At 36.6% G+C, this 13,122-nt stretch overlaps 1 protein-coding gene across 4 annotated transcripts in view; it reads right to left on the bottom strand.

The window, feature by feature from the left end:
- LOC135771790 (uncharacterized) overlaps positions 1-13,122 on the bottom strand; it is a 407,895-nt gene that overhangs the window by 394,560 nt on the left and 213 nt on the right. For all 4 annotated transcript variants that reach the window (XM_065282140.1, XM_065282141.1, XM_065282142.1 and 1 more), the window contains exons 2-3: positions 12,766-12,838; positions 8,857-8,961 (exon numbers count right to left, since the gene is read on the bottom strand). In XM_065282140.1, coding sequence (XP_065138212.1) covers positions 8,857-8,961; positions 12,766-12,788 — 128 coding nt within the window. In that variant the 5' untranslated portion in view covers positions 12,789-12,838. The remainder of the gene's footprint in view (positions 1-8,856; positions 8,962-12,765; positions 12,839-13,122) is intronic.

Here is a 13,122-nt window from a genome sequence, read left to right as displayed (position 1 = left end):
AATCTCAAGTTCACATTACTTTCTTTTACCAGCATTTATGAGCAAAACCTCTTCAATACGCTTTTAATCCACATTGTTTTCGTGCTGTTCTGGTCCGTGTAATGACAGATATAGACACAATTACAGACATAAAAGCCCAATGCACAAATCTGTTTCTCTGAAGATTATTAAGATAGATGATAGATAGAGGATTCATTTATGCTGAGCAGAGAGTGACAGCGCAGTCTTCTGTCAACAGTGTGTTTTTTTAAATATTTAATTGCTTTCTGTTAAATTGTTCAAAGTTATTACTGTTTAAAACACACTTGGCATCACATTCATGATTTTATGGTCAAATGACACTTTCCCGTCAATCCACGAGCATTTAAACAAACAAAACGCCCCCCACCGACGGTTATGTGACGAACCATCACATTTGACTCACGTCATAACCGTCATCACCAATTCTGAAACCGGCACACCCCTAGTTCGTACCAATATAAATATTATTTCAACATTGTACTGTCGGCAGAGAAAAAAATGTCACAGAAAAAAAATAATGAAATATAAATAGCATAAATTAAATAGGACAAGCCTATCACTCAAATTTCTAAGCAACATAAACGAAAACCATATTGCCCTACTGACAAATGAAGTAGGCTATTCAAACATCCTTGCACAAAAAGAATGTTGGCTACTGAAACCACTGTCAGTCAACTACCAAACAGCTCCTTAGAGCTAGGTGTACAGGTGGTCAGAATTAAATGCAGATATGCTGTCAAAAGATGTTAGGAGTGAGCTAAGCTCCGTCCAAAGTATCCCAGAGTTCCGACCACTACCGTCTTTATACTTTAAAATTTCATCTAGGGTGGCAGCAACAGCCACAGGCTGGCAGCAACAGGAGCATGAGACCTGTACTAACTTGGGCAACAGCGCAAACTCATTCAGTGTATTTTGAAGGCGTAACGTAACGCTGAAGATTCTCTCTCTAGTAGAGACGATTGTAGACGAAAATAAAGAGAGATTTTATCTTAGTTTTATTTTATGCAAAACATTTCAGTCTCGTCTTTATTCGTCCACAATAATGCATGTTAACTTAGTTTTATTTAGCGTTTTTGGTAGGGCTGTCAAAATAACGTGTTAATTTTGTTTAATTAATCTGAGAAAAAAATAACGCGTAGAAAAAAATAACGCATAAAAAAATTTACGCAGATTAATCCATTCCGTATTAGCCTGGAAACGTTCTAGCCACCATTTGACTGTAAAATGAAGGAGGGAGACCAGAACCCGCTGGCTGTGACTGGATCATAGGGCTGTTTACACTTGGGTGAACGAGAGACACATTACGTTTACACCTGGTATTTAAATCAGTCTCTTTTGTCTACTGCTTCTGTCCTGAATACTAAGAGGGGGTGGTCTGTCGAGACAGTGGGCGAGTCTCTCTGCTGTCATTTAAATGCGAGCGGGAGTAATTATGAGTTTATATGGACGCAAACTAATATTATGTCGGAGTCCACTGCTTGTGTTTAAGTAAACATGCTGCACAGTGTTTTGTACATGTATATGTAAGAGCTTTCTCTAAATTTTCAGGGCAATTGATGAAATAGGATTGGGCAACTTTCACACGTTTGCAAAATGAAACTGTGGAGATCAGCCGCTTTAGTTTTATCAATGAAAGGCTAAAAATAGCGCTGTTCACCAGAAGTCAGAAAAGACGTAAAACATTGTGCTCAGTACCTCAGATTAGATAAATGGGTGGAGAGAAGGCGGTGTCCTGTGGCTGTTCGAACACATTCAACCACATGTGCGTTTACACAAGCAAAAGCAATCCGATAGAAAGTGTTTTCGACTACCTCTGAATGTGGTTGAAAGTGGACGAGCTCAAAACGTTTTGAACAGCCTCATTGATTGGAACATAAACTTATAAAAACGACGTGATGGAAGTGATGATGAAAATTAAGTTGTCTGCAATGTCTGCAGCAAGGAATTTGCATATAACTCTGGAGTTTGTCCACTCTAAAGTACCACATCAATGCAAACCATCCAAGAACGTCCCGTAATACCAAAGGTAAAGGGGCTAATTTTTTTATTTCAGGTTTATGTTCAATTGCACAAAAAGCCCTGCAATTGATATTGCACTGTTAAACTTCTGGTAAATAATCTTCCTAAAGCACTTTTGAATTTATTTCTTTAGCATATTACTATAGGTCATTTTGTTGATTTGTTTTGGCCATTATTTGAACAGTGAAAATACTGTAATAATAAAAGAGTTTTTGAACTTGTCACTAATGCTAATATTCATTGATTCATTTAAAGGTGTTAAATTAAAATTTGTCTAAATCCGTTTAATTCATTTTATCTATTTTTTATCTGAGTGCACAATCAGAAAAACGGAAAACGAGTCGTTATTCGTTTTTTCATTTTAATTCAGGAAAAAAATAATAGAAAAACACGTAATTTTTCTTGATTTTCTTTTTGATTTTAATTTGAAAAAACGATTGAAGGAATGATACATGGGGCCCTATTTGTAAACAGTTATTGTAAAATAAAAAATAGGCTGATTTTAAGGAAAAAAACTTCCAAAATAATCCAGCGGGCCAGAAAATATTGCTTTTGCCGACCCCTGCTGTACTCTTATGGCCTCCACATTCACCAGATCAAATCAAGCCCTTTCCAAGCACTTTTGGGATGTGGTGGAGAGGAAGATTTGCACCATGGATGTGCAGCCGACAAATCTGCAGCAAGCACTTATGTTTTATTTAGCATAAAAACTGTCCATTTTACTGAATACTTACACAAATGTGTCTCTCTCAGTGATTTTATTATATTTTGCAGGTGTGTGAACATAGCATGGGTGCTTTTTTGCTGGATTGGATATCGGCCGATCCAATTTCCGATACTATGTGTTACCCCTAGTTGTTACTAACAAGCGAATAAAAGGACAAAGTAATTTAAAAGCACCATAAACGTGTGCACTATATTTAAAGGACAAGTTCGGTATTTTAGACTTAAAGCCCTGTTTTCAGATTGTTTATATTGAAATAGAACGGTTTTGATTGAAATTTCGACATATGCGGCTGCCCCGAGAATTTTCGGGTGTTTGTTGTTTCACCTCCCACCTGTACAATGGGTCTATAGTTGCACTGGAACAATCCTTCCTAAAATGCATTAAACTTTCATTTACAAAGACGTGAAACTCACCAAGTGGTCAGGGGTGTTCACTGATATGCTCACACAAAAATCGCTGCAAAAGACGCATTCCAACAGGTTTTATCATAGTTTTGTCCAACTCCATTGACTTGTATTAGTTGTGCTGTGAGGTACAGTATTACTCCGCGCCGGGAACGTTGTTTCTATTCCTGCAATTGGCAAAGGCGGATTATCGCCACCAACTGGGCTGGAGTGTCTATTATTCAAGCTCTAAACGGAAGAATGTACGGGTGTGAGGCGTTTGGAAAAATAGGTCCACAAGTTTACAACGAATGCTAAAACATTTGTTGGAAAGCATCTTTTGCAGCGATTTTTGTGTGAGCATATCAGTGAACACTCCTGACCACTCGGTGAGTTTCACGTCTTTGTAAACAAAAGTTTAATGCATTTTAGGAAGGATTGTTCCAGTGCACCTATACACCCATTGTAAGGTGGGAGGTGAAAAACAAACACCCGAAAATTCTCGGGGCAGCCACATATGACAAAATTTCAGTCAAAACCGTTCTATTTCATCATAAACAATCTGAAAACAGGGCTTTAAGTGTAAAATACCGAACTCAGACCTGCCAACCTTGGAAATTTTTTTTGAGTACACTAGCATCGGCCGAAAGGACAGAACACGGGTTTTTAACATACAATTTAACACATGCACGCGCACATGCACGCACACACACCTCTTGGTAACTTTCAAGGTAACATGCTGCACATTGTACTCACTTTTTTCCCCATCCTGCCATAATCTGCTTTAAAAATAATTATAAATGTGAATAAAATCATGTTTAACTAAATGTGCCATACATGGTGATTAATAACATTATTAATGTTAAATACTGTATTCTCCAAAGTTTAGCATGTCTGCACAAACACTGTTAAAAGTGATATTACTGTTAAATAGTGGGAGATGGTTAACCCACAAATGACATTCTGTTATCATTTACTCAACCTCATATTGTGTCTAACCTTCATGATTTCTTTCTTGAGTGAAACACACACAAAAAAAGTGGGGACCAGACACTGTGGTTATCAACACTCTTTAAAATAACTTGTGTAGAAACTCATAAATGTTTGGATGGTCTGTTCCGTTATGTAAACTATTACTGAATTACATGTTTGAAGTTAACAATCCTTTTAAGACAGTATTTTAGAGTTAACACTGCTTTAAATTCAACCATAACTGTGACAGTAGTGCTGTTAAATGTATGTCTGTCTGTAATTTATTGTAGCTTTGTTTACAGTGCAGTACAGTACGGCATAGGCACCTATCACGTGGGCGCTCGAGACACGAGATATTCTCCATTTATAAAACTTTATTTGATGTGGTTTGTATATGACGTTTTATTTTATTGACAATTATCAAGAGCGCGTTATTTCAGAGCACATTTAATCCGCTTCACTCGGATGTCAGGTGGATTCCCTTCACTGAGAGTGAACTTTCCTTTTTTATTTGACTAAAACTGGATGCTCTCCCCATGGTAAAATCATTGTACTTTTTTGTAAGCGCTCAATTATAAATGATGCTCATTTACAAATCAGAAGTAATGTTAGCGCATCTTGCGGTCAAGTGCACGTTATGAAACGGAGCCCGCGAGACCGTCGACTTCATAGGATTAAGCTAATGCATTATTTCATTATTTGCACATCCACCCTGACCAGTTTACCTTAGCGGGTCAGACGTCTTGACTCTCCGTTGAAAAAGATGGTTAGATACTGCGGGTGGAGGAAGGAGATCGCGCTGGATTTTGTGATTCCATCGATAGCAGACTCTTGTTACTGATTGGCCATACGACTTGTCAATCATCCCCACTTTCTATGTGGTGGATGAGCCCAGTGCTACGATTGGACATATTTTTCTTTTTTCTGTTGCTTCTTTTGAGTACTTCGCGCGGCAAAGGGCATCATCAGGTTTTTGCGTAGTTTAGACTGACAAATCGTACCACCGTACTTTGAGGTCAAAATGAGTACCTGCTATGCAAAATGCGTACAGGTTGGCAGGTCTTCTTAATACACTCAATAACTTCATGTGAAGGAACAAATGCACATTTAAAGATATTTAAGTTCACAGAAACTCTAACTTACTCACACTTGTGTAGCGGACGGATGAAACGGGTCATTCACAAACGCACACATGATAACTGTAGGCTATTTAAAAGATCTGATTTTATAAAGTCTTAGTAAGTCTAGATGGATGCAATTCACTATGTGCTGAAGACAGGGCGAATCTATTCTCTTTGTTATTAACTATCCATTGCGATCGAGCGAGGATTCCCATGGAGGATGCTTCAAGAGCATCAATTCTGCGCCCAGGAAGGCATAATCGTAGCATACAGGATGATTTAGGTTCATCAATTCTGCACCTGGGATGTGCATAAAAGTTCCAGTCAAGTGCATAATTCCCAAAATAACCATCTGCACACTAAAGCTTTTTTTACTGTGACAGTTTTGCGCAATTAAGGAAATATATTTAGCGTATTTATTTGGTTAAACGTGCCTATTATATGTTCTCTTAAACACTGCTATTTGATTAATAATTCATGTTCTTGTAACTTGTAAATCATTTAAAAAATTTTGTTTTTTAAATGTAAAATTATACTAGATGTAGAAGAAAGCACTCTACACATTTAACAATTTTATTATTAATTCAACAATTGTATCGGATCGGTATCGGGTATCGACAGATATACAAAGTCCAGGCATCGGGATCGTATCGGGACTGAAAAAGTCGGATCGGTGCATCCCTAATTACGTCTCTGTTTTGAGAAATACTAATAAAATAAATAAGACTACATAGGGCTGCACGATTAATCGTTTTTGAACCGAAATCGCGATGTGAATGGATGCGATTTTCGAATCGCAAGAGCTGCGATTTTTTCGATTCAAAACTATCAAATATAACAATCATCTAGTACGCAGTTTTTGACAGTTCGCTTCATGCGCATTTTACGCTTGATGCAGTTTAAACCAATAGAGTGCATTAACACTGAGGTGCTGACTACACGTCAGATAACACCATTAGGAAAACATGAGCGAGCAGCAGTTCAACTCCTCAACAAAGTGTACGGCCATATGATTTCCGCGATGCGGAAAACACCAACAGAATCGCGAAATGCATACTAATGGAATTAACTGCACAACGCGGAATGTCATGAAGTTGGCAGGTTTTGGATTCAGTCATTTTAAAAACCCATTATAACTCATTAACCGGCAAATGAAAGGACAGAAATGCGCGAGAACATTTCCCTTTTGTGTAATGTTGGACTTAAAGAAAGGTATATACGTCCGTTTCTCGTCATGCATCGCAAACAATGACAAGCGCCTCATCAGACTATAAGCAGGTTTATAGCCCGGAACACAGCAGACGAAAGAGGTACATTATACTTTCCTGCACCCGCACATCTGCACCACTTTGAATATTTACAGGCACGAGGGTTCATGAAGCGCGCACACAGAGAGCAGTCAGCACACGCGTGATCACTAAACTTAAGTTTTCTTTCTTGTCTAAGTGAACATAAACAGCTGGATGTTTATCAGTATATTGAAGCAGAGCAGTTTTAAAGCTGTCTTGTGTCTTAAAGTGACAGACAGTAACCTGGTGCTTTCTGTGTCAGAAATGTTTATTACACACCAAAAATTTAAATCACTGCTTACTCTTAACTGAACAAGCTTCTGCAGCTCCACATTTAAAATCGTACAGTGAGGACTGTGCAGTGTTTTATTTGTATTTTTTGCTTATGTTAAATCATAGATTCTAATAATTAATATATTTACATTTATTACAGATGCCTGAAAAGTAAAACACGATGAGTATAGTCTTATGATTAAAAGAAAAAACTAAACATTTGCTTGTCAGAAGCATTGTTGTAGTGACAGCCAAAATACATTGGCCTATAGCCCTATATGTTATTAAAAAAAAAACTTTCAATACATTTTTGTTAAACTGTATTTTGTCTAATGTTCATAGATTTAAAAAAAGTGTGTCTGCAGAAGAGCAAAGTTCTGCAGACACCTTGGTACAATGTTTAAGAGGTCTTAAATAAACAGTAGCACAGCATCTTTCTTTGGTGCTATTAAAACCACCACAACAAGCCTGGATGTAGCTCTTTTATTATATACTAATGAATCGCACTTTAAATCGTGAATCGCAATTTTTATCAGAAAAATCGCAATTAGATTTTTTCTCCGAATCGTGCAGCCCTAAGACTACATGAAATATGTTACACTTAAATAATTATCAAATTGACAAAACAAATAAAAAAGTATTTGAGTTTCTGTTCTTCTTTGTGACGCGCTGTAAAACCAAAGCAGCAGAAAGCATGTCATGTTTTTAATGATTTTAAATAAGCACAATGTTTTCTCCTTATTGTGAGTTTACACAAATACAAATACATAATTTACAGTTTCGAATGTTGTTTTACTTTTATCTTTGTGACCATAAATTTAGGGTAATTTAAGGTGCAAGGTCATCACGCGTGTGCTGTTCACCGGCACATATACTAAATACTGAATACTTTTTATATGGGACTGCAAGACATTAATGGTCTACATCAGGGGTGGGCAACAGTTTTAATAGGCGAGAGTGAAAGGCGGGTCTAACATCCAAGACCAGAATTCGACTCGATTCCGATAGGTAGCAGTTTTTAAATGGCCCTGTGCTAATTTGTGTTTAAGCTCTGTCTGAAGAACGTTAAAGGTTTATATTTAACTGCGCGATTTGCGGTGTGACCGGGTCGGGGTCACAGTCTTTATGTCAAATGGGCCGGGTGTGGAATAAAATTGCTGCTGATGTCGGATAACTGGTCGGGTGTTCTGTCAATCACAGCGCCAGCAGTGCGGATTATCAAACAGGACTGTGCATGACTTTGCAACAGAGAACTGTAACGCTAAACACAAGCACGAACTTGCAATGCACACTACATTAAAACTACAATGAAAGATCCGTACTACGTAGCTATGTAATGTATTTTTAAGAATATACAGTTTAGACCAAACATAGAAAAGCAATATGCTATAAATATAAGGAAAGGTAAATGACAGCATGAAAATGCTAAAAAATACATGTTTGTTTACTGTAGCCTATATTCTACATTAAAAAAATTACATTTATAATCATCATGGGCGCCCCCTGCCGCCACAGCTGGAAAAAAATCCTAGAGGAAACACTGTTAAGCTGCCTTAACGTGCTATGGAAAGATGATAATTTCAGATGATAAACTGGTATTTACCTGTGTGTTGTGTTCAAGTGCTTTTGTTGTCGTACTTTAGAGAAAATACATTCATGAGAGTAAATTGCTTGACCGCTCATTACTAGGAGGCTCCTATTGACTGTTAGCTAGCATCTGCTAACCAATCGATAAAAGTATTTTCACTTCTTCCAATGTGCGTGCAGTTGAGTTCTGCTGACAACAAGTAAGCATCGCTTAACATACATCACACACTCCGTTGCTCTGATTGGTTGTAGGTCTATTCAATTGAGTGCAGATGCATTTTTTGTCCTGCTTCGGTGAAACACGCCCCAAAAATCACAGCCCAATGGAGCAGTATCTGACTAGAATTTTGAGTATGACAACGTCAGGCTAATGTGAACATGTACTGTATAACAATGAAAAAAACAACTTTTACAAATCACATCACTGTAAAAAGTCTATAATCATGTTTCAGACTTTTTAATACCTGAGAGTCCGTAAACGTCTGAAGTGTAGTGGTGGCTCCATAGAGCCATCACTCTTCATTGAGTCACCGCTTAAATCAGAATCTGATCCCTTCTGATGATCTGAACTATAACACACAACAGATTACAGTTAATCATGTGAACTGCTGTAGTTAACAAGTAAGCCTAAATGAGTTTATCTGTAGTATAGAAAATATAAATATGCTTACTTATCAAACTCATTTGATATTAACAAAGGTGGAAAGTACCGAATTACATTTACTCACGTTACTGTAATTGAGTAGTTTTTTGTGTACTTCTACTTTTCTAAGTAGCTTTTAAAATCTGTAATTTTACTTTTACTTAAGTATGTTTTGTTAAATATTTTGTTAAAATATTTTCTTTACAGAATTCCCCTTTCAAAGCCTACAGCAAAGACCGGTTTGGACTACAGTTACTAATCTATATAAATGGCTGGATTGTGCATAGAACGCTTAACGTAACAGCGTGAGGTGAAGCCAGCGAAGAGTTCGAGCAGCCATCTTGGTATACCCAACCGGCAGAGGGCGTCTTGACTTACATTTAAAGTTATGATCAAAATTCGCCCACTTCACAGCGTATCAGTCACACAAGATAAATTTTTAGGATATGTGTACGTAAATTACAGTTTTTCTCAATGACTTTGGTACATTTCTCAGATCAGAATCGAAATTCTCAAAACTACTTGTTCAATTCTCACATCATTGTGTCACTTGTGCACATCAAAAAAGCAGTTTCTCATTTCTTTGAAAAAGGTTGCAAATGCTTTTGTACATCCATGCAAATGATTATGTACAATTATCTGCTTTTTCCTACATTATCAGTTGCTTATGTCATGTTGATCAAAATGTATTATAACGTGTCTCTGTTGAATAGTCTCACCCCCAACAACATTTAGGCATTAGTTCATAGTTTAAGTCTTTACATGCAAAATGGTTGAACAAGTTCTCATAATACAGGGTATGGTGGTCAAACATATTTTATATACATTTCCATTAGACGTTTTTTTTCTAAATTCCTACAGCACCGCATGTACAGTTTTTCCTAAAGATATTGTTCTATGTTCACATTTCTACTTATTTTTTATATTTCCCTTTCTGTATGGCAATGACTAGGGGTGGGACGGTTGTCATGACCACCGCACCACCGTGGTGGTGCAATGCCACTGCAGTGTTGAAGTGCCACCGGCAGTTGTGTGACGTCACATATCAGGTGAATGATTAAACAAAATAATAAGTAAAAATTGCAGTTTTTTGTACAAGTGAAAAAATAATAACAAAAGTTGTACAGTAATTTATAGCCTAAGATACAAATTTATAACATTGTTTTATGTTAATACACAAATCTCCGCTACATGTATGGCGTTTCCACTAAACTGGTGGATTTTAGCATAACTCAGCACGTTGGAGTTTAGCCATGTCACGGTGTTGTGCGTCTGCGTTAGTTTCTTTTGGTCTCCAGTGACAGTGAAATATATACACATCACGTTTGTCTTTTGATGTGAAATAAAAAATTTACCAGGTTAAAGTCGCGCGCATCAGGAAGCGCATTTAGTGAAACGCTATTTTCTTTCACCATTTAATCCACCCTAACCCCCACGGACCCCACCACCGCAACACCGGCGGTTGTTGTTGATGGTTCCACCGCGGTGGTAAAAATTTGCCACCGTCACAGCCCTAGCAATGACATGGTCTGTCAACGAATTACAATACAAACAGTAAAAGCGTAAATGTACATTTTGTTCAGTCTCTTGTAATCAAACTTCTACATAACTTACACACAGGTGTACAATAACTGTCATTAAAACTTTAGCCATAGTTTACATCAGATTCTCCCTCCCGAGTAAACTGTTATATTGACATGACTAAACAATTTGACTGTCTTATCCGTACACAATGACTTGTCATTCTGATGGCACTGACATGTTCATTGACACAGATATTTACTTTTGAGAGATGAACTAAGTATTTTTGGTAAGAGAGTGGCTTTTGCAGGTTATCCATGATGTTTTGCTATTTGTACAAATTGTTTTGAGAAATGCACTTATTGTTTTGCAAATGTCGAGGATGATTCGAGAAATGTACAAAAGTGACTGAGGAAAAACTGTAATTGTTAATTCTGGTGCTATTTGCAATGTTTATGTCTTCTTTAATCGGGCAGGATAATGGATTTATAAAAAGTCGTTAAGGTGTGTCTGCTGCATTCTGTTAAGGATTTTTATACTGGCCCAGTCGGGCCAGTGGTTCAGGTTTTCACTTGCTCTGCCAAAATTTTCACTTGCCCCAATAAAAAAATATGTTTCACATATTTAAAAATAATCATTCAAAAGTCAAATATGATTGTATACATATACAACAGACATGTTTCAACGAAAAAAGGCTCCCAAAATTTCTGCTTTACCTGAAAACTGGCAGCAAACTTTGCAAAATATTACATTGTTTCTTTCGTCGTGTTTTACCCAAGTAAATGTCTGCTTCCAAGATGTTAAATAATATACATTGATGAAAATATATTTTAGTGACTGAGGGTGAAGCACTGGCCCAATCGGGCAAGTGACAATACTTTTTACTGGCCCGAACGTCTCTCACGCTTGCCCCGGGCCACCGGGCAGTCCTTTATGTTGAGCCCTGTAACTGATTAAAAAGCAAAATGTACAACTTTCAGTAAATAACTATGTACATGCTTAGGACGTTTGCGTTGTAACATTGTACAGGGTAACTTCGGATATAAAAACGAAGACTAGTAAAATTATGTTTTATCATTAAAATCTGATAACGTTCATTGATTTAATAGAATGTTTGGGCATACCAACATGGCGGTGCGGTGGCTTCACAATTGTGACGTTATGCGCAATCCAGTAATTTATATAGATCAGTAACAGCCCTCTACTTCCTGCTTTAATGACGTCACTAGAACAGTTTTTTGACTAAACTCCGCCCACAGGAATACGTCAGTCGCCAGCTTTGGGTCAAACGGCTCTGCTAAGCTAAGCTGCTGTCAAATCACAACACACTAAACAAACTACACAATCAGAACTCATTACGTATTTCTGAAGGAGGAACTTAATAGAACAACGAAGACATCAGCCCGTTTTTAGGACAGTGGAAAAAGAGGTATACAGATAAGTAAATTGTGTGAAAAATACCACGTTTTTTTTACACATGAAACATGAACACATGTTATATTGCACACTGTTAACACAATCAAAGCTTCAAAAACACAGAAAGAACAGGACTTTTAAGTAGATATTTAGATAAGTAACTTTAGTTGAACTCATATCATTAAAGTAACTATACTTTTACTTAAGTAGAACATTTTATTAGCTCTTTCCACCTGTGGTTATTAAAAAGCACTTATGATTATTTCATTTGCACTGTACAAAAACTGTAAATATAACTCGCACAGTGCTTGCACAAATGTGTCTCTCTTAGTGAATCAATTCTGCCCTACAAAGGCAAAATGGCAGTAACTTCGTTTTTTAGTAATTGATATTTTTGGGACATTCAAGACCTCCTTTATCATGTGGATAAGTATCTTTTATTTCGAGAAAATAAAAATCAAGAAAATAACTGACAGCTAAAGTCACTGAAAAGCCTAAACTTTAAAGTCATTTTTCTCAGTTCTACACTCTAGCGAGTTAAGGTCTTTTGCCTTTGTAGGGCAGAATTATATTGTGCAGACGCGTCTCTCTGTGTGAACATGTGTATAATAATGAAAAAAAAAAAAACATTTCTACCAAAAAAACAATCACTTCTTATCTGTTTAAAAGAGTAAAAGACACAAATGTAATACTTTAAATGACATTCTTAATATTTTTTAAAGATGACAATGATAAAAAAATATTTTGCAATAATACAAAGGTTCATATAGTTACATATTATATAAAGTATTACCTTAATATTTGAAAAAGGTCCATGATGGAGCTGCATGGAGGTGAATCTGATCAATCTGATATCCACAACGATACTGTATGAAAATTCAGATATTAAACAAACTCGAAATAAAAGTGAATAAACATACATTATAATTCAGATTAATAAATCCTGAGTGTTTAAGAAACAACTGCGTCACCAACTACACCGCACATTAACGCAATATTAACACAAATGATGTTTAGCATCACAGAAAGTTCAAAACAATAACTCTAAGATTAGTTTTTAGAATTTGAAGAAACTATCAAACAAATGTCAAATAATAAATCGGTTCTTTAGAGAAACTGAAAAGCATGCAATGAAAAGCGTTTCGCGATA

The sequence above is a fragment of the Paramisgurnus dabryanus genome, chromosome 8, assembly GCF_030506205.2.
Source record: "Paramisgurnus dabryanus chromosome 8, PD_genome_1.1, whole genome shotgun sequence".
Lineage (NCBI taxonomy): Eukaryota > Metazoa > Chordata > Actinopteri > Cypriniformes > Cobitidae > Paramisgurnus > Paramisgurnus dabryanus.
The sequence above is the reverse complement of the archived record's forward strand: the minus strand, read 5'-3'. Positions and strand labels throughout refer to the sequence as shown.